Source organism: Heterodontus francisci, chromosome 9, assembly GCF_036365525.1.
Source record: "Heterodontus francisci isolate sHetFra1 chromosome 9, sHetFra1.hap1, whole genome shotgun sequence".
In the NCBI taxonomy this organism is placed as follows: Eukaryota; Metazoa; Chordata; class Chondrichthyes; order Heterodontiformes; family Heterodontidae; genus Heterodontus; species Heterodontus francisci.
This window is the reverse complement of record NC_090379.1, coordinates 1,603,975-1,626,657: the sequence shown is the minus strand read 5'-3', so window position 1 is coordinate 1,626,657 and position 22,683 is coordinate 1,603,975. Positions and strand designations below refer to the sequence as shown.

Sequence of the window (22,683 nt, the reverse complement as noted above, 5' to 3'; positions counted from 1 at the left end):
GTGGTGCAGTACTTGCACAAGCGCAAATGCAGCCTCTTCCACTGAAACGTCAGTGTCTGCGACATTCAGGCAACTGCCAGGATTAAAGATGGCGCTGCTCAATTTATCAGAGGAAATGCTTATGGCTAGATCGTTCTAGCAAACTAATCTTACATTAAGTTGGATGGAAGCCCAGTAATATGCTACTGTATAGTTATAGGATACTAACTGTAATCCTCAGATCCATTTAATATTCCAGTAATCCTATTAAATACAAAAGGAATTTTATGATTGAATTTCCATTGGAAGATAGTGAATTGGCACCCTGATGGATGGATAGAAAAATCAGGCAGAGTATAAAATGTGCTGCCAATTCGTTATTGGGATTCGTTTGTATGACTGACCAGGACTGATTTCACCCGAACGCAGCCTCTCGCTCCCGCCCTAACGGCCACACTCCCCCCTCCCCACTGGCTGCTTCCGCCCCTCAGCCGCTTGCTCCAGACCTCGCTGCTCCCCGACTGCCCTGCCCAATTGTTCCCTTCTCCTCGGCATCCCGCTCTCCCCCACCACCTGCTCCAGCCGCTCACTCCATGCTGTGCCGTTTCCCTCCTCTCAGCCATTTGCTCCCACATTTGATTAGTCTCAATGCGCCACCCAAAGAAGCAAGGGATGACGGGGCGACATAGGAGCGAGTGGCCAAGAGGAGGGAAGCGGCACGGCATGGAGCTGGACGGGCAGGGGGCGGGAAAGCGGGGGACGGGCAGCCGGAGAGTGGGGTGGCGCGAAGCGAGGAACAATCGGCCGGGGGAGTGGGAGGGAACAGCGAGGTCTGGAGCAAGGTGGCAGAGCTCCAGCTTCAAAGCCTCCCATTCAGCCACTCTCTCCAGCCGAGTGAGGGACTGGATACCCAATGACGCTGTATCGCACATGCGCAAAGGTGGACCGGGCGCAGATACGCGATGACGTCAGTGCTGCGCGGTGACGTCATCCTGCACACACGCCACTTAGTCCTGGCAAGATGCAGCTGCGCATGTGTGCAACTTGGCGCACTCTGATGACGTCAACAGGCTGCTGCATTGTCAAGAATCACTTTGTTGATAAAAAATGTAGTTGATTAAAAGGTCGAGCAGTTTCTGTTGTATACTTGATTGATTTGGATAATGGTGAAGTTTTGTGACTAACATGTGCAAGAACTAACATCTACTTCCATAATCTCAATGCCAGTAAATGGGTTGCTGAATCCCCACAGACAGTGGCATCCTGACCTCATCATATAAGCTCAGGTTACCAATTATAAATATCCCTTAAAATAGACTACCCTTGTGTCTGAACACGTTCTACTTACTAGCCACTAACAGGGGTGCCATGACGCCTATTGTGATGGGCGCTGTGTGATAAATGAATGACTCTGACAAGAAGTGACCAAAAGCCAGAATAAAGGTCCAGAGAGTAATGTGGTACAACCTATGGGAACAAAAAAAAATAATCAGCAGCCCAATGGTCACTGTGCGCTCCCCCCCCACCCCCCTCCCCCTCCCTAAGTCAAAGATTCAATGCATCCTATTCAAACATTCTCAGAGCAGATATATCATGCGTTAGATAGAGTACAGCATTGTCCCATCAAACACTCCCAGGGCAGGTACACCATGGGGTTAGATACCCTGGGGCTGGCCAAAGTGGCAATTCACAGGTCCAGGCTGCAGGCCATCAGGAGGTCTGTCCACCCTAATGCCTGCCCCTCTTCCGAGGTTACATTCACGCCCAGGTGTCCCTGGAGAAGCAGCATGTGGCGTCCGGCGATTCGCTTGAGGCCTTCCGCGACCGGTGGGCACCGCAGGAGCTGGAGTGCATAATTGATGCCCAAAATGGCATTTTAATTTGAGATTAGTTTTATTTATCTGTTTAATAAAGTTATTTTATAAAATGTATATAAGGGGAGCCTGAGGAATTAAGGACCCTTCGACCTAAAATGAATAAAAGGGGCCTGGGGTATAAACGCCACTTTAATAAATAAAAAATGGGTTAGATACAGAGTAAAAAAAAAAAACTGGGGCCGACTGCTGCCTGATTGGGACCACTGACTGCTGGGTGCACGAGTCTCAGCTAACTGCTGATTGTAGACTGGGAGTTGGAGGCTGAATGATTGCTGCAAGAGGAAGGCTGAGACTTTAAGCAGGGTTTTTCCATCTATCCCGGTCTACAAAACAGAAGGCCAAAGAACTGACAGCTCTTGTGAGTTTGGCTTTTTGAAGCCCTTTGATTGTTATGGGAGGGGGAAAGAAAATACCTGAAGACCTTGGGTGGGACTGTTTTGTTTAAACAAGGAGCTCCTGTGTTTAACAGCATTGAATAAGAGCTCCCTCACCACCCCAATGACCTAGCCTGGGATAGCTGGAGCTGCCCAGTTGAAGACATCACACCCCCACCCCCTCCCACCACCAACTAGAAGACCAGCGAAAGGACAGCCTGAAAATAAGATCTGCAAAGAGATGGACACCTCCTGGCCTTCCTCTCCTTCAGTCCCTCTCCCCTGTGATAAGCCCCCAGCAAAGTATTTTTGGGACTATTTGTTCTTATTATTCTTTTTTTTTCTCCTTTGTCTCAAACTCTCTTTTTACTCAATGGTGGGTGTGACTCATCTACCCCATGGCTTCACAGTCCCCTCCGGTGGCAAGGCCTTCCTATGCTGCCGTAGCAGCTGCAGCCGCTCCTGTATCCCCGTCACCATTTTAAATCTTGACATCAAAACATGGGGTGAAAAGTTACACCCATCCGACCATGACTATCGAGACATGTGTTATTTATTTTTTTATTTATTTAGAGATACAGCACTGAAACAGGCCCTTCGGCCCACCGAGTCTGTGCCGACCATCAACCACCCATTTTATACTAATCCTACACTAATTCCATATTTCTACCACATCCCCACCTGTCCCTATATTTCCCTACCACCTACCTATACTAGGGGCAATTTATAAAGGCCAATTTACCTATCAACTTGCAAGCCTTTGGCATGTGGGAGGAAACCGGAGCACCCGGAGGAAACCCACGCAGACACAGGGAGAACTTGCAAACTCCACACAGACAGGACCCGGAACTGAACCCGGGTCGCTAGAGCTGTGAGGCTGCGGTGCTAACCACTGCGCCACTGTGCCGCCCATAAGGCAATGTTAAGGCAATGGCCGAGGTTGTCAGCCGCTCGACCATTGTGGCAGCGTCAAAGATGTACGAAAAGGCTGTGTTCTTCCTGAAGACCAAGCCAGCAGAGTGTCTGGCCCTGAGTAAGGGGCTCACAGTTGGGGGGACCTTCCTGCCAGTGGACACGCTGGGGGCAACTGCACAGTGGATAATGTTGTCAAACGTCCTGCCTTTCATTCCCAGTGAGCTCCTCCTCCCCCACCTGCACCATTTGGGGGGAGGGGAGGTCAGGGATCACCCCAGTCTACTCCTTACGCCGCCAGCTATTTATGCAGCTGGCGCGGGAGGAGTTATAGGAGCGCCAATTTAATGTTGAGTTCCAGGAGGCGGCCTACCGCGTCTTCTGGACCATGGACAGGGCGCAGTGCCATGCCTGCAAGGGAGTGGGGCACGCTCGTAAGAACTGCTCCAACCTCCCGGCCGCCAACTCCACTTCGGTGGCCCAGGGTGGCGCCGCTGCACCTTCTCCCACTCCCCTACACCGCCAACAGACACCAGTCAGTCAGTTCCGGAGGCCGTGGTTTTCCCAGCCTCCAGCAGGGAGGGGAATGCCCGTCCGAGTGTAAGATGTGGAGAAAAATTAAACACAGAGAGAGGCGCGACTCCTGGACACCATGACACAACCCGAGCCTGAGCTCAGCCCAAGACCCGATCACAGGGAACCCACTTCCCCAGGGCTGGGCTCAGGCCCGGGTAACCAAACAAAAGGAGGGTGCGGAGGCAGAGGCCTCTGATGACATGGAGGTCTCTGAGCCTATGCGCCCTAGTGAGAAAAAGAGAAGGCACCCCTCCACAGAGGTAACACAGGGCCCTAAGGTGCAGGATGCATCTGTTGGAGGGCAGCTGACTCCTGGTTCAGGTCCCCAGGTTCCCCCTGCCGCCACCTCCATCAAGGCTGTAAAGTCCGGGCAGGAGCTCCCTACCCCTCAGGATGAGGGGAGGGGGAGACCCCTGTACAATGAGGCCCCTCCTGAAGGAGCAATTGGAGCCCAGCTTGTGGTAGGGGAGCTCCTGGTGAAGCCTTCCCATCTGTCACTGGGTCGGGTGTCCTGAATGGAGGGGAGGGTGAGGCCGCAAAGAGTCGGCCTTCCCAGCCAAAATCCACACCTGACCATGATGTACCCGACCCAGTTATAGTTGAAAATGCTGCCCCGTTTGCTGGGTCTGTGGGTGCTGGCAGGCCGAGAGATGACCTCCTCTCTCCTCCTCCGGTCTCAGCTCCGGCTGAATTTCCGGAGTCGGGAACTTCCGTCTCCCCTGGACCGCTTATCGTCCTGGGACAGAGGTGGAGGGGGGTCCTGAACCACTGGCGCCCATGGGCTCCAGTTCCACAGTAGAATCCAGAGAGGAGGACGCCGCCATCGATCCTGGGGGTGGGATCGTGACAGAGGAGGGACCAGCTGACGCGGCCGGGACGTCGGCCCCACAGTGTGTAGTGGATGTGTCATCCACTGGCGGTGACGACCCAGAGGAGGATGGGAACTCTATGTGGGGCACGGAGGACGACCTTGAATCCATCACCAGTGAGGCAGTGGAATCCCTCGTGCCTCCCACCGAGTCTCCTCCCATCCCCACCGCAGAACTCCGGGACTTTCTTGCGGCATGCAGGGGTTGCTGCAATTAAGTTCAGCTGGCCCTCGGCTGTTGGTCGAATCTGAAGCTGATCATCAAGTCCATCCGTGCCGCCCTCAAGAAAGCAGGGAAGGGCGCAGGCGTGAAACTGGTTGAGAGGCGCCAATTTAATGTGTTCCTCAATGGGTTGCTGGGGGAGTGGAAGGCCAGGTGCACTTCCGCTCCCTCCTCACAGTGAAGTGTTGGTGACGGGTTTCTAAGTACTTTTGACATGAAGATAACCATAGCCAACCTCAACAACAACGGCAGCAGGAGGTATCACCGCAGATTTCACAATCTCTCAGTCCTCAGGGAAGGGAGATACGCAGTGAGCTTTCTGCAGGAAACCCACACCGTTCCGGGAGACGAAGCCACCTGGTTCCTGGAGTGGCAGGGTGGGGTCAACGTGAGTCACCTCACCCCTATTTCTACTGAAGTGCATCTTGTTGGACCCAACTTTTCAGCCGGAGATCTTGGAGGGACAAGGAGCTTGCGCCGGGCCGCTTGTTCCACCTCACCGTTCACCTGGGTAGTGTGCCACTCCACTTTGTGAACGTGCACGCGCCCAGGTCCGGCGCACTACAAGCGCACTTCTTTGAAAAAGTGTCCGCTCTCTTGAGCTCCATCGATAGCGGCGAGTGCATCATTCTCGGGGGGGATTTCAACTGCACCCTCAAGGTGGGGGATCGCTCTGGTCCCCAGCGCGGCCAAACATCGGTGGAGAAGTTGAGGGAACTGATCAGCTCCCTCAACTTGGTGGACGTCTGGCGGAATCTCCATCCCGACTCCAGCGCCTTCACATGGAGGGCTGACGGAGGAGTCCCAAATCGAAGGCCTCTACATTTCGCAGGTGTACATCGTCCGCATCTCGGCGGCCTCAATGCGGCTGGTGCCGTGCTAGGACCACCACTTGGTGTGGGCGGAGTTCACTCCACAGGCGGGCGGGGTCCGCGTACTGGTACTTTAACAACTGGCTGCTGGAGGACGAGCAATTCCAGGACTTGTTCCATCGATTCTGGGCCAATTAGAGAAGGAAACAGGGGGGGCTTCCCCTCCTTGAGGCTATGGCGGGATGTGGGAAAGACTCACATCCGCGTCTTCTGTCAGGAGTATGCGAAGGGATCGACCAAGAGGCGGGAAGCCGGGATCGTGCGCCTAGAGGGGGAGGTGCTCGACTTGGAGTCCCGCCTTGGGCATGCTGTCGTGGACACGGCCCTGTGGCAAGCGTACAAAGAGAAGGAGGGCACACTGAGGGACCTGCAGCTCATAGGGTCCCAAGGCACATACGTGAGGACGCGGATCCAGATCCTGGAAGATTTGGACCGCGCCTCACCCTTCTTCTACTCGTTGGAAAAATGGCGGGGGGTCCGTAAGCAGATGTTTGAGCTGCTGGCCGACGACGGATCCTCCATCACAGATCCGGAGGGAATGGGCCTCCTGGTCCGTACTTATTACAGTGCGTTGTTCTCTCCGGATCCGTCCAGCGAGGACACGCACAGAGTTTTGTGGGAGGACCTGCCGCAGGTCAGCCCGGAGGGCGCCGAAGGATTGGAGGCTCCGCTCACGTTGGCGGAGCTGACCAGTGCCCTCCACCAGCTCTCGAGTTGCAAATCCCCGGGGCTGGACGGGCTGAACATGGAGTTCCTAAGGGCATTCTGGAACGTCCTGGGGGGACAATTACGCACGGCTACTTGGGGAAAGCCTGGCGACCGGGGAAATGCCCTTCTCATGGCGCAGGGTGATCATCGTCCCTTTGCCTAAGAGAGGCGATCTCCACTTGCTTAAGAACTGGCGTCTGGTCTCCCTCCTCAGTACGGATTATAAGATCTTTGGCTGGGCTCCGTGCTGGCCCACATGATCCACCCCGACCAGTCCTACACGGTCCCGGACCGGTCCATCCAGGACAACATCCACCTTGTCCGGGACCTGATCCATCTTTCCCAGAGGACCGGTCAGTTGGTCACCTTTCCCTCGATCAGGAGAAGGCGTTCGACAGGGTAGATCACAAATACCTTTTCGGGACTCTGCGCGCATTCGGACTCGGGTCGCATTTTGTGGCCTGGGTACGACTTTTATACGCTGCCGCAGAGTGTCTGGTCAAAGTTAACGGGTCCTTGACGGCACTCCTTTGCATTGGGAGAGGAGTGCATCAGGGATGTCCCATGTCCGGCCAATTGTACATCATCTGTGTGGAGCCATTCCTGTGCCTGCTTCGCAGGAGGTTAATGGGTTTGGCTCTGCGTGGACTGGCCATGCTGGGTGTCCTCTTGGTTTACGCCGATGACGTGCTCCTTGCAATCTCAGATCCCAATGACTTCCAGCAGACCTTTACTGCCATGTCCTCCGTGAGGATCAACTGGGAGAAATGTTTTGGACGCCTGGCGGGTCAGTAGCGGGTGGACACCCTGCCGGAGTTGACCTTTTGCATGGAGCACCACGCACTTCCTCTATCTGGGAGTCCACTTTATCCCATTGAGGAAGCCTGGCTGGCAAACTGGCAGGAGTTGGAGGCAAAAGTCACCACTCGGCTGGGGCGCTGGACAGGACTGCTCCGAGTCCTTTCCTACAGTGGCCGAACGCTCGTCATACACCAACTGGTGGCCTCGATGCTGTGGTACTGGTTGGTCACTTTGGCCCCGCCCCCTGCATTCGCCACCAAGATCCAAAAGAAGCTCGATTTCTTCTGGGGCAAGAGGAAACACTCAGTCTCTGCCGCGGTCCCGAGTCTCCTGATTGAGGAGGGCAGTCATTTGCTGGTGTGCGTCCGCACCCAGGCTGTGACTCTCCGCCTTCGGACCCTGCAGAGATACCTGTACGTCGAGCGTCCTCCCAGATGATGTGCGCTGGCGACGTATTTTTTCCGCCAGTGTCACTGCCTTCAAGACGACACATAGCTCCCGGCGGAGAACATCAGCCATGCCTCTCTGAGGGAGTTGCCTGTCTTTTACCGGGATCTAGTCAGAGTCTGGAACACTGTCACCTCCAGTCAGGACGCTCCCCTGGTCGGCCGCAACTGCTCCTCGGACCCAGGCCCCGAAACCCTCCTTGGGAGCCAGTCCCGCACAACCCGAGCCGCCTCTCGGAAATGCCCTCTGTGCCATTGCACATGCCGCAGAGGGGTTTCCTGTACGGGCTGCTCCTGCACTCTCCACTTCCTCGCCCTCATCAGCAAGCCAGACATGCCCTGGCGGTCCGTGTTGTCATCTGGTGGCAAAAGGAAACCCCAGTGGAGGTCTTTCTACGCGGGAGTCCTCCCCCTTTACATCAGGAACCTGGGGTGGAGGGTGCTGCACACGGCAGTCCTGTGCAATAGACTTTTAAGCAGTTTCACAGACTCCCAGGCCGCCTGTAATATCTGCGGCCTGGACAAGTCCATGTTCCACGTATGTGTGAGGTTGCAGCCCTTGTTTGCATATTTAAAGGGGCTGCTCCTCATATTCAGCCCCATGCTCCTGATCTTCGGGTACCCGGTGCGGAGGGGCGATGGCTAGGAGGAGACGCTCCTTGTCGGTCTGCTCCTGGACCTGGCCAAGGTGGCAATTCACAGGTCCAGGCTGCGGGCCGTCGGGGGGTCCGTCTGCCCTGATTGCCTGCCCCTCTTCAGTGGTTACGATCGCTCCCAGGTGTCCCTGGAGAAGGAGCATGCGGTGTCCGCTGGTACGCTTGAGGCCTTCCGTGACAAGTGGGCACCGCAGAGGTCGGAGTGCATCATCAATTCCGAAAATGGAGTTTTAATTTAAGTTTTGTTTTATTTATTCATTTTAATAGTTTGTTTTTAAAAGTATAAAGGCCCCCTTGACATAAAATTCATAAGAGGGGCCTGGGGTATAAAAGCCACCTTCGAATACAAAATGGGATAGATACAGAATAAAGCTCCCCCTACACAAAAAAAACGGGGTTCGAAATAGAGTAAAGCTCCCTCCACACTGTCCCATCAAACACTCTCAGAGCAGGTACAGCACGGCTTAGAGTACAGCTCTCTCTATGATTTTTTACAGTTCCACAGTTACCTACGTTCTGTTGTGAATATCCACCGCACACGTACACCGAATGATGGAAGACAGCAGAGTCCAGATCCCAAATGTCCTCGCCTGGAGACCATTAACTGCACAGAAACAAAAGCAAAATACAACCACCAGCTGCAAATAAGGTCAAGCGTAAAACATTTCAAAAACAGGCGTTTCTGTAAGAGTCATGGTCAGGGTAAAGGACATCATGGAGAGGGTGCAGACCATTATGCAGGGGAAAGGAAGTGAGCCAGAAATTGTGGTACACGTTGGAACCAACAACAGAGAGAGCAGGTATCAAGGGTCCTGTCATCAGACTCTCAGGAACAAGGGAAGAAGTTAAAAAGTAGGACCTCAAAGGTGGTCATCTCTGGATTACTCCCAGTGCCACATGCCAGCGAGATTAGAAATAGGAAGAGAGGTGGCTTGAGGCATGGTGCAGGAGGGAGGGCTTCAAATTATTGGGGCATTGGGACCAGCTCTGGGCCAGGAGACACCTCAACAGGACTGGGACCAAGGTGCTCATGGGGAGGTGCACTCGTGTGGTTGAGGAGGGTTTAAATTAATTCAGCAGGGGGGGTGGACACCAGCATATAGAAGTAGTCAAGAAGAATACGGTGCATAACATTGGGAGAGTGTTGGATAGTTCAAAAGAAGAAAGTAGTACCATATTAGGAAAAGACTAATAAAGGACAACAAGGAATACAAAGGCAGGTTTACAATTCATGTACGCAAGTGCACAAAGTGTAGTGAATAAGATCGGTGAGCTACAAACACAAATAGCCATGTGGGAATATGATGTAGTGGCAATAATGCAAGCGTAGTTTAAAAATAATGAGGTCTGGGCACAATATTCAACAAAGAACAGTACAGCACAGGAACAGGCCATTCGGCCCTCCAAGCCTGCGCCGATCTTGATGCCTGCCTAAACTAAAACCTTCTGCACTTCCGGGGATCTCTATTCCCTTCCTATTCATGTATTTGTCAAGATGCCTCTGAAACGTCGCTATCGTACCTGCTTCCACCCCCTCCCCAGGCAGCAAGTTCCAGGCACTCACCACCCTCTGTGTAAAGAACTTGCCTTGCACATCCCCTCTAAACTTTGCCCCTCTCACCTTAAACCTATGTCCCCTAGTAACTGACTCTTTCACCCTGGGAAAAAGCTTCTGACTATCCACTCTGTCCATGCCGCTCATAACTTTGTAAACCTCTATCATGTCGCCCCTCCACCTCCGTCATTCCAGTGAAAACAATCAGAGTTTATCCAACCTCTCCTCATAGCTAATGCCCTCCAGACCAGGCAACATCCTGGAAAACCTCTTCTGTACCCTCTCCAAAGCCTCCACGTCCTTCTGGTAGTGTGGCGACCAGAATTGCACGCAATATTCTAAGTGTGGCCTAACTAAAGTTCTGTGCAGCTGCAGCATGACTTGCCGATATTTATACACTATGCCCCGACCGATGAAGGCAAGCATGCCGTATGCCTCCTTGACTACCTTATCCACCTGCGTTGCCACTTTCAGTGACCTGTGGACCTGTCAATACTCCTAAGGGTTCTGCCATTTACTGTATACTTCCCACCTGCATTAGACCTTCCAAAATGCATTACCTCACATTTGTCCGAATTAAACTCCATCTGCCATTTCTCCACCCAAGTCTCCAACCGATCTATATCCTGCTGTATCCTCTGACAATCCTCATCACTGTCCGCAACTCCTCCAACCTTTGTGCCGTCCGCAAACTTACTAATCAGACCAGCTACATTTTCCTCCAAATCATTTATATATACTACAAACAGCAAAGGTCCCAGCACTGATCCCTGCGGAACACCACGAGTCACATCCCTCCATTCAGAAAAGCACCCTTCCACTGCTACACTCTGTCTTCTATGACAGAGCCAGTTCTGTATTCATCTTGCCAGCTCCCCTCTGACTTCACCTTTTGTATCAGTCTGCCATGAGGGACCTTGTCAAAGGCTTTACTGAAGTCCACATAGATAACATCCACTGCCCTTCCTTCATCAATCATCTTCGTCACCTCCTCAAAAAACTCAATCAAATTAGAGAGACATAACCTCCCCTTCACAAAACCATTCTGCCTCCCGCTAATAAGTCCATTTGTTTTCAAATGGGAGTAAATCCTGTCCCGAATGATCCTCTCTAATAATTTCTCTACCACTGACGTAAGGCTCACCGGCCTATAATTTCCTGGATTATCCTTGCTACCCTTCTTAAACAAAGGAACAACATTGGCTATTCTCCAGTCCTCTGGGACCTCACCTGCAGCCAATGAGGATGCAAAGATTTCTGTCAAGGCCCCAGCAATTTCTTCCCTTGCCTCCCTCAGTATTCTGGGGTAGATCCCATCAGGCCCTGGGGACTTATCGACCTTAATGCTTTGCAAGACACCCAACACCTCATCCTTTTTGATAATGAGATGACTGAGACTATCTACACTCCCTTTCCTAGGCTCATCATCCACCAAGTCCTTCTCCTTGGTGAATACTGATGCAAAGTACTCATTTAGTACCTCGCCCATTTCCTCTAGCTCCACACATAGATTCCCTTCTCTGTCCTTGAGTGGGCCAACCCTTTCCCTGGTTACCCTCTTGCTCTTTATATACGTATAAAAAGCCTTGGGATTTTCCTTAATCCTGTTTGCCAATGACTTCTCATAACCCCTTTTAGCCCTCCTGACTCCTTGCTTAAGTTCCTTCCGACTGTCTTTATATTCCTCAAGGGATTCGTCTGTTCCTAGCCTTCCAGCCCTTACAAATGCTTCCTTTTTCTTTTTAACGGGGATCACAATATCCCGCGTTATCCAAGGTTCCCGAAACTTGCCAAACTTATCCTCCTTCCTCACAGGAACATGCTGGTCCTGGATTCTAATCGACTGATGTTTGAAAGACTCCCAAATGTCAGATGTTGATTTACCCTCAAACACCCGCCCCCAATCTAAATTCTTCAGTTCCTGCCTAATATCGTTATAATTAGCCTTCCCCCAATTTAGCACCTTCACCCGAGGACTACTCTTATCCTTATCCACAAGTACCTTAAAACTTATGGAATTATGGTCACTGTTCCCGAAATGCTCCCCCACTGAAACTTCGACCACCTGGCCGGGCTCATTCCCCAATACCAGGTCCAGTACGGCCCCATCCCTAGTTGGACTATCTACATATTGTTTCAAGAAGCCCTCCTGGATGCTCCTTACAAATTCTGCCCCATCCAAGCCCCTAGCATTAAGTGAGTCCCAGTCAATATTGGGGAAGTTAAAATCACCCACCACTACAACCCTGTTACCTTTACATCTTTCCAAAATCTGTCTACATATCTGCTCCTCTACCTCCCGCTGGCTGTTGGGAGGCCTGTAGTAAACCCCCAACATCGTGACTGCACCCTTCCTATTCCTGAGCTCCACCCATATTGCCTCGCTGCATGACCCCTCCAAGGTGTCCTCCCGCAGTACAGCTGTGATATTCTCCTTAACCAGTAATGCAACACCCCCACCCCTTTTACATCCCCCTCTATCCCGCCTGAAGCTTCTAAATCCTGGAACATTTAGCTGCCAATCCTGTCCTTTCCTCAACCAAGTCTCTGTAATAGCAACACCATTATAGTTCCAAGTACTAATCCAAGCTCCAAGTTCATCTGCCTTACCTGTTATACTTCTTGCATTGAAACAAATGTACTTCAGACCACCAGTCCCACTGTGCTCCGCAACATCTCCCTGCCTGCTCTTCCTCTTAGTCTTACTGGCCTTATTTACTAGTTCCCCTTCATTTATTTCACTTGCTGTCCTACTGCTCTGGTTCCCACCCCCCTGCCACACTAGTTTAAACCCTCCCGAGTGACGCTAGCAACCCTCACAGCCAGGATATTTGTGCCCCTCCAGTTTAGATGCAACCCGTCCTTCTTGTACAGGTCCCATCTGTCCCTGAAGAGAGCCCAATGGTCCAGATATCTGAAACCTTCCCTTCTACACCAGCTGTTCAGCCACGTGTTTAGCTGCACTAGCTTCCTATTTCTAGCTTCACTGGCACGTGGCACAGGGAGTAATCCTGAGATTACAACCCTAGAGGTCCTGTTTTTTTATAACTTTCTACCTAACTCCCTAAACTTCCCCTGCAGGACCTCATCACTCTTCCTGCCTATGTCTTTGGTACCGATGTGTACCACAACCTCTGGCTGTTCACCCTCCCCCTTCAGAATGCCCCCTGTCTGTTTAGAGACATCCTTGACCCTGGCACCAGGGAGGCAACATACCATCCTGGTGTCTCTTTCACGTCCACAGAAGCGCCTATCTGTGCCCCTGACTATAGAGTCCCCTATAACTATTGCGCTTCTGCGCTTTGCCCCTCCCTGCTGAACAGTGCCAGCCGTGGTGCCACTGCTCTGGCTGCTGCTGTTTTCCCCTGATAGGCCATCCCCCCCAACAGTATCCAAAACGGTATACTTGTTAGAGAGTTCATGGATATAAAATGTTCTGAAAAGCTAGGAAAAGAAAAAACGGAAATGGTACTGGTTAGAGTAGATGGACATTGTGGTGTTGGGAAGAGGGAAGTCCTTGAGTGGGCAATCCATTTGGTTAGCAAAATACTGCGGATGCTGGAAACCTGAAATAAAAACAGAAAGTGCTGGGAATACTCAGCAAGCCCAGCATCTGTGGAGCAAAGTTAACATTTCAGGTCTGTGATCTTCTATCAGAACCATTTGATTAGAGTTGGGAAGCAAGAAAAGGGTATTATCATGCTACTGTGGTATTCTTATAGGCCTCCAAATGGTGAGTGAGAGAGAGGGGTGGGGAAGCAAATATAGAGGGAAATCACAGAGATGTGCAAGAACTTTAGAGTGATGATATTGGAGGACTTTAATTACCCAAATATCGATTGGGATAACATTAGAGTGAAGGGTAAGGAGGGAGAAGAATTTCTGAAATGTGTTCAGGAGAACTTCTTTGATCAGTGTCAGCTCAACTAGAAAAGAGACATTGCTGGTATGATCAGATTATTAGGGGTATTGTCTGGGCCTCCAGATAGTGAGAGGGAGATAGAGAAGCAAATCTGCAGGGAAATCAGAGAGATGTGCAAGAACTATAGAGTGGTGATATTGGGGGACTTAAATTCCCCAAATTTCGATTGGAATAAGGTTAGAGTAAAGAGTAAGGAGGGGAGGAATTTTTGAAACGTGTTTAGGAGAGCTTCCTTGTCTAGTTTGTTCTTGGTCCAACTAGGAAGGAGGCATTGCTGGATCTGGTGCTGGGGAATGAGGTGGGCCAAGTGAACCAAGTATCTGTGGGAGAACACTAAGGCGAGAATGATCAGATCATAAAGTTTAGATTGATTGGCACCCCATCCATCACCTTCAACATTCACTCCTCTACCACCGATGCACAGTGGCAGCAGTGTAAACCATCTACAAGCTGCACTGCAGCAACTCACCAAGGCTCCTTCGACAGCACCTTCAAAAAGGCAGCTCACCAACACCTTCTCAAGGGCAATTAGGGATGGGCAATAAATGCTGGCATGGCCAGTGACACCCACATCCCCCGAATGAATAAATATTAAGATTTTTTTTATTCTTTCATGGGAAGTGAGCAATGATGGCAAGCCCAGCATTTGTTGCCCCTCTCTAATTTTCCTTGACAACTGAGTGGCTTGTTAGGCCATTTCACAGGCAAGTTGAGTGAACCATATTGCTGTGGGTCTGGAGTCATATGTAGGCCAGACCAGGTAAGGACGGCAGATTTGCTTCCCTAAAGGACATTAGTGAACCAGATGGGTTTTTATGACAATCAATGATAGTCTCCGTAATGGTGCCGTGAAACTATCTTTCAATTCCAGATTTTTATTAATTCATTGAATTTATTAATTCATTGGATTTAAATTCCACCAACTGCTATGGTGAGATTTAATCTGGTGTTCCTAGAGCATTAGCCTGGGCCTCTGGACTACTAGTTCAGTGAAATTACCATCAAGCCACAGTCTCCCCCCCCCCCCCCCCCCCCCCCTTACTAGATTAGTAATGGAGAATCTAAAAGTAGAGCTTCTAAATCAGAAGAGGGCTAACTTCAATGGGATGAGAAGGGATCTAGCCAGGGTAAAATGGAACAATGATCTTTAAGGAAAAGATGTTTCAGGTACACACTAAATACATTCCAACGAGAGAGAAAGGCAGGGGATCAAAGCCAGGGCTCCTTACATGATGAGGCACTTAGAGAATATGAGAATAGAATGGCAGTTAACATAAAAGGGAGCCCAAAAATCTTCTACTGGCATGTGAATAGTAAACAGGTAGGAATAGAAACATAGAAAATAGGAGCAGTAGTAGGCCATTCGGCCCTTCGAGCCTGCTCTGCCATTCATTATGATCATGGCTGATCATCCAACTCAGTAACCTGCTCCCGCTTTCCCCCCATATCCTTTGATCCCTTTAGACCCAAGAGCGATATCTAACTCCTTCTTGGAAACATACAATGTTTTGGCCTCAACTGCTTTCTGTGGTAGCGAATTCCACAGGTTCACCACTGTCTGGGTGAAGAAATTTCTCCTCATCTCAGTCCTGAAAGGTTTACCCTGTATCCTTAGATTGTGAGCCCCGGTTCTGGACTCCCCCACCATCGGGAACATCCTTCCTGCATCTACCCTGCCAAGTCTTCTCAGAATTTTATAGGTTTCTATGAGATCCCCCCTCACTCTTCTGAACTCCAGCGAATATAATCCTAACCGACTCAACCCCTCCTCATACGTCAGTCCCACCATCCCAGGAATCAGTCTGGTAAACCGTCGCTGCACTCCTTCTATAGCAAGAACATCCTTCCTCAGATAAGGAGACCAAAACTGCACACAATATTCCAGGTGTGGCCTCACCAAGGCCCTGTATAATTGCAGTAAGACATCCCTGCTCCTGTACTCGAATCCTCTCACTATGAAGGCCAACATACCATTTGCCTTTTTTACCGCCTGTTGCACCTGCATGCTTACCTTTAGCGACTGGTGTACGAGAACACCCAGGTCTCGCTGCATATTTCCCTCTCTCAGTTTATAGCCATTCAGATAATAATCTGCCTTCTTGTTTTTGCTACCAAAGTGGATAACCTCACATTTATCCACATTATACTGCATCTGCCATGCATTTGCCCACTCACTCAACTTGTCCAAATCACCCTGAAGCCGCTCACAACTCACCCTCCCACACAGCTTTGTGTCGTCTGCAAACTTGGATACATTACATTTAGTTCCCTCATCTACATCATTAATATATATTGTGAATAACTGGGGTCCTAACACCAATCCCTGCGGTACCCCACTAGTCACTGCCTACCCTTCGGAAAAAGACCCATTTATCCCCACTCTTTGTTTCCTGTCTGCCAACCAATTTTCTATCCATCGCAATACAATAGTAAGAGGTGGGTTGGGACCTATTAGGGACAAAGAGTGTAATATTTGCTTAGAGGCACAAGGCAATGCTAGAATAAGACTTTGCAGCAGTGTTTACTATGGAAAAGGATGCTGATAAAATATCAGAAGTGGAATTGGTAGAGATAATAGATGGGGTGAAAACTGATAGGTAGGGTGTACTGAATAGGCTGGCTCTACTTAGAGTGGCTACGTCGCCTGAATTGGATAGCTAGCATTCCAGATTGCTAAGGGAAGTGGGGGTGGAGATAGCACAAGTGCTTGCCATAATCTTCCAATCTTCCCTAGAAACAGGGTAAGTGCCAGAGGATTGCAGAGTGGCAAATGTGACACCCTTATTCAAGAAAGGATGCTGGACAGTCCTAGCAACTACAGGCCAGTTAGTTTGACATCAGTGGTAAGGTTTTAGAAACAATAATCAAAGGAAAATTTCAGCAAGCACTTGGAGGTTCGAGTTAATTAAGAGTAGCCAACATGGAGTTGTAAAATGCAAATCGTGCTTCACTAATTGAATTTTTTGATGAAGTAACAGAGGGGGAATGCAGTGGATGTTGTCTATATGGATTTTAAGAAAGTGTTTAACAAAGTACCATATAAAAGGCTGATTAACAAAATTGAGGCTCACGGAATGGAGGATCACTGTTAAATTGGTAAAAAATTTGCTTAAGGTTAGTCATGGCAAATGGTTGTTTTTCAGACTGGAAGATGGTACAGTGGTGTTCCCCCAAGGTTCAGTGCTACGATCATTGCTTTTTTCATAAATATAAAAATGGCAGATAATGGAATACAGAATGAAATACCAGAATTTGTCTATGATACCACACTTGGAAGTGTGGCAAACAGTGATGATGATATGAACGACCTACAACAGGACATAGGTAAGCTAGCAGAATGGGCAGACAGCTACCAGACGGAATTTAATACAGGAAGAATGAGGTGATGCATTTTGGCAGAAAGGATAAGGAGAGGTAATGTATACTTAATGGCACAGTTAGAGAGTCTGCACAAACAGAGGGAACTGGCAGTGAGTCAGAGTTATACAACACAGAAACAGGCCCTTCGGCCCATCGTGTCTGTGCCGGCCATCAAGCACCTAACAATTCTTATCCCATTTTCTAGCACTTGGCCTGTAGCCTTGTATGCTATAGCATTTCAAGTGCTCATCTAAATACTTCTTAAATGTTGTGAGGGTTCCTGCCTCTACCACCCCTTCAGGCAGTGTGTTCCACATTCCAACCATCCTCTGGATGAAAGCATTTTTCCTCGAATCCCTCCTAAACCTCCTGCCCCTTACCCTAAATCTATGCCCCCTGGTTATTGACCCGTCCGCGAAGGGAAAATGTTTCTTCCTATCTAACCGATCAATGCCCCTCATAATTTTGTATACCTCAATCATATCTCCCCTCAGCCTTCTCTGCTCCAAGGAAAACAAACAACCCTAGTCTTTTCAGTCTCTCTTCATAGCTGAAATGCTCCAGCTCAGGCAACATCCTGGTGAATCTCCTCTGCACCCTCTCCAGTGCAATCACATCCTTCCTATAGTGTGGTGACCAGAACTGTACACAGTACTCCAGCTGTGGCCTAACTAGCGTTTTATACAGCTCCACCATAACCTCCTTGCTCTTATATTCTATGCCTCGACTAATAAAGGCAAGTATCCCATATGCCCTCCTAACCACCTTACCTACCTGTGCTGCTGCCTTCAGTGATCTATGGACAAGTACACAAAGGTCCCTCTGACCTTCTGTACCTCCTAGGGTCCGACCATCCATTGTATATTCCCTTGCCTTGTTAGTCCTCCCAAAATGCATCACCTCATACTGTTCAGGATTAGATTCCATTTGCCACTGCTCCACCCATCTTACCTGCCCATCTATATCGTCCTGTAATCTAAGGCTTTCCTCCTCACTATTTATGACACCACCAATTTTCGTGTCATCTGCGAACTTACTGATCATACCTCCTGTATTCACGTCTAAATCATTAATGTATACTACAAACAGCAAGGGACCCAGCACCGATCCCTGCAGTACACCATTGGTCACAGACTTCCACTCGCAAAAACAACCCTTGACCATTACCCTCTGCCTCCTGCCACTAAGCCAATTTTGGATCCAAATTACCCTGGATCCCATGGGCTCTTACCTTCTTAACCAATCTCCCATGCGGGACCTTATCAAAAGCTTTACTGAAATCCATGTAGACTACATCATGAGGGCTTAACCCTCATTTACACATCTCGTCACCGCCTCGAAACATTCAATCAAGTTAGTTAGACACGATCTCCCCCTGACAAAGCCATGCTGACTATCCCTGAATAATCCCTGCCTCTCCAAGTGGAGATTAACCCTGTCACTCAGAATTTTTTCCAATAGTTTCCCAACCACTGATGTTAGACTCACCAGTCTGTAATTACCTGGTTTATCCCTGCTACCCTTCTTGAATAATGGTACCACATTCGCTGCCCTCCAATCCTCTGGTACTTGTCCTGTGGCCAAAGAGGATTTGAAGATTTGTGTCAGATCCCCTGCTATCTCCTCCCTTGCCTCACATAACAACCTGGGATACATCTCATCTGGGCCTGGGGATTTATCCACTTTTAAGCCCGCTAAAACCACTAATACCTCCTCCCTTTCAATGCTAATATGTTCAAGTATATCACAATCCTTCTCCCTGATCTCGAAACCTACATCGTCCTTCTCCATAGAACACAGATGAAAAGTCGTCATTTAAAACCTCACCTATGTCTCCGGCTCCACACACAGATTGCCACTTTGGTCCCGAATGGGCCCTACTCTTTCCCTGGTTATCCTCTTGCCCTTAATATACTTATAAAATGCCTTGGGATTTTCCTTTCTCTCGCCTGCCAATGTTTTTTCATGTCCCCTCTTCACTCTCCTAATTACTTTTTTTTTTAAAAAGTACCCCCCCCCCCCCCTTACACTTTTAATGCCTCTGAATCTGTCGAAGCCTTCTTTTTTTTCCTGATCCAATCAAGATCCCTTGACATCCAGGGTTCCCTGGACTTGTTGGTCCTACTCTTCACCTCAATGGGTACATGTTGGCCCTGAACTCTCACTATTTCCTCTTTGAATGACTCCCACTGGTCTGATGTAGACTTTCCTACAAGTAGCTGCTCCCAGTCCACTTTGGCCAGATCCTGTTTTATCATATTGAAATCAGCCTTCCCCCAATTCAGTACCTTTATTTCTGGTCCATCTTTGTCCCTTTCCATAACTACCTTAAATCTTACAGAGTTATGGTCACTATCCCCGAAATGTTCCCCCACCCCATATCCGGCTTCATTCCCCAGGATTCGGTCCAGTACTGCCCCTTCTCTTGTAGGACTTTCTACATACTGGCTCAGAAAGCTCTCCTGTATGCATTTTAAAAATTCCGCCCCCTTTAAGCCTTTTGCACTAAGACTCTCTCAGTTGATATTGGGGAAGCTGAAATCCCTACTATTATTACCCTATTATTTTTACAGCTCCCTGAGATTTGCCGACATATCTGCTCCTCTATCTCTCCCTGACTGTTTGGAGGCCTGTAGTACACTCCCAGCCAAGTGATTGCCCCCTTTTTATTTTTAAGTTCTACCCATATGGCCTCATTTGAGGAACCTTCTAATATATCATCCCTTCTTACTGCAGTAATTGACTCCTCGATCAACAGTGCAATACCACCTCCTCTTTTACACCCACCCCTGTCACGCCTGAAGATTCTATACCCTGGAATATTGAGCTGCCAGTCCTGCCCCTCCCTCAACCATGTCTCTGTGATAGCAATAATATCATAATCCCATGTGCTATTCATCGCCCTCAATTCATCTGCCTTACTAATAAGACACCTTGCATTGAAATAGATGCAATCCAGCCTTGCATTTTTCACTTGTGCCTTAACAGGTCTATATTTGCTCTGCCTTCCAGACTGACTCAGTTTCTCTTCTATATTTGACTGTGCATCACCCACTACTGTACCTCCACTCTGTATCCCATCCCCCTGCCAAATTAGTTTAAAATCCCCCAACAGCACTAGAAAACCTCCCAGCAAGGATGTCGGTCCCATTTCGGTTCAGGTGCAACCCCTCCAACTTGGACAGGTTCCACCTTTGCCAGACACAGACCCAGTGATCCAGGAAACTAAAGCCCTCCCTCCTGCACCACCTCCTCAGCCACGCATTACCTGCTCTATCCTCCTATTCCTATACTCACTAGCACGTGGCACTGGGAGTAATCCAGAGATTACAACCTTTGAGGTCCTGCTTTTTAATCTGCTACTTAGCTCCCTAAATTCTTGTTGCAGGACCTCATCCCTCTTTCTACCTATGTCGTTGGAACCAACGTGTTCCACGACCTCTGACTGTTGACCCTCCCCCTTCAGAATGTCCTGCAGCCGCTCAGAGACATTGACCCTAGCACCAGGAAGGCAACATACCATCCTGGAGTCTCGTTTGCAGCCACAGAAATGACTGTCTGTTCCCTTTACAATTGAATCCCCTATCAGTATGGCTCTCCCACTCTTTTTCACCCCCTCCTGTGCAGCAGAGCCATCCGTGGTGCCACGAACTTGGCTGTTGCTGCTTTCCCCTGGGAGGCCATTCCCCCCCCCTACACTATTCAAAAGGGATATATCTGTTTGATTTTAGATTAGATTAGATTAGATTAGAGATACAGCACTGAAACAGGCCCTTCGGCCCACCGAGTCTGTACCGAACATCAACCACCCATTTATACTAATCCTACCAAACATCCCCACCTGTCCCTATATTTCCCTACCACCTACCTATACTAGTGACAATTTATAATGGCCAATTTACCTATCAACCTGCAAGTCTTTTGGCTTGTGGGAGGAAACCGGAGCACCCGGAGAAAACCCACGCAGACACGGAGAACTTGCAAACTCCACACAGGCAGTACCCGGAATCGAACCCGGGTCCCTGGAGCTGTGAGGCTGCGGTGCTAACCACTGCGCCGCTTTGAGAGGGGGATGGCCACCGATCCACTGAGTAGCCGCCACAACGGCCACCACTGAGAGTGCATTGATCTTAGAAAGTGACAGGACATATTGAGAGTGGTTAGTAAAGCATATGGAAACTTCAGCTTCATAAATAGAGGTATTGTGTACAAAAACAGGGAAGCTCTGCTGAACCTTTATAAAGCTCTGGTTAGGCCCCAACAAAAATACTGTGTCCAGTTTTGGTAACCATACTTTGGGAAGTTGCGAGGGTCCTTGTGAGGGTGCAGGGAAGATTTACAGAATGGTTCCAGAGATGGGGGATTTTATTTACAAGGGAAGGCTAAAGAAGCTGGGGTTGTTCTCCGTGCAGTAGAGGAGGTCGAGGGGTGATCTGATAGAGGTTTCCAAGATTGACAGGTTTGGATAAGGTAGACAAAGAAAAACTGTTCCCATAGCTGATGGTACAAGGACGAGGGAACACAGATTTATGGTTTTGGGAAAGAGCTGTAGGTGGTGGGATGTGAAGAAATTTTTTTATGCAACAAATGGTAACCTGGAACTTGCTGCCTACAAGGACAGTAGAAGTGGAGACAATCAATGACTTAAAAAGGAAATTGGATGGACACTTGTGGGAAATAAACTTGCAGAGCTACAGGATTAGAGCACATGAATGAGATTGGATTGCTCTACATAGAGCCAGCATGGACTAGACAGGCCAAATGGCCTCTTTCTGCGTCATAATGACTCTGAGTTAGACAGATAGGAGAGGAAGTTGGATGGAACCGAAACGAAGGCCCCGAAATCTATTAACATGAGGCTTGGTGAGACATGGATTAATTAAACAAGCATCCAGTGGTGAGATCTCACTGTCCTGCCCAAGAATAGTCAAAAATCAAAGAGCAAAAGGGAGGGAAGAACTTGAAACAATCACTATCACTAGAGAAAAAGTACTAGGAAAATTATTAGAACTAAAGGCTGACAAGACCCCTGGACCCGATGGCCTGCATCCAAGGGTCCTAAAAGTAGTGCTGCAGAGATAGTGGATGCATTGGTTGTAATCTTCCAAAATTCCCTAGATTCTGGAAATGTCTCAGTGAATTGACAACAGTGCAGAAAGTCCATATGCACAGCGGTGGCAGATAGAGAGCGAGAGAGACAGAGAGAAAAAATACAGGAAAAAAAAATTCAAGGAGTGACAACACAGGAAGAAAGCCCTTCGACCCATCATGTCCATGCTGGTCCTCTGTGGGATTGGAATTTCTCCCCCCCCACCCCCCCCTTGGACTTTGTGGAGTATGGGGAGGGAATCCCAACCCCTATGCACACCAGTACTGTTAATAAGAGCCAAACCTCAACACAAAGCACACAAAGGCAGGCTGCATTCCGATGAGTCAATTTTCAAACATACCAACAGAACTAAAAGCAAAATACTGCAGATGCTGGAAATCTGAAATAGAAACAAAGTGCTGGAAAAACTCAGCAGGTCTGGCAGCATCTGCGGAGAGAGAAACA

The 22,683-nt window shown here is 49.2% G+C and overlaps 1 protein-coding gene across 2 annotated transcripts in view; it reads right to left on the bottom strand.

The window, feature by feature from the left end:
* The window catches only part of erg28 (ergosterol biosynthesis 28 homolog), a 59,164-nt gene that overhangs the window by 698 nt on the left and 35,783 nt on the right, over window positions 1-22,683 (bottom strand). For both annotated transcript variants that reach the window (XM_068038427.1, XM_068038426.1), the window contains exons 3-4: window positions 8,806-8,896; window positions 1,328-1,446 (exon numbers count right to left, since the gene is read on the bottom strand). In XM_068038427.1, the coding sequence (XP_067894528.1) occupies window positions 1,328-1,446; window positions 8,806-8,896 (210 nt within the window). The remainder of the gene's footprint in view (window positions 1-1,327; window positions 1,447-8,805; window positions 8,897-22,683) is intronic.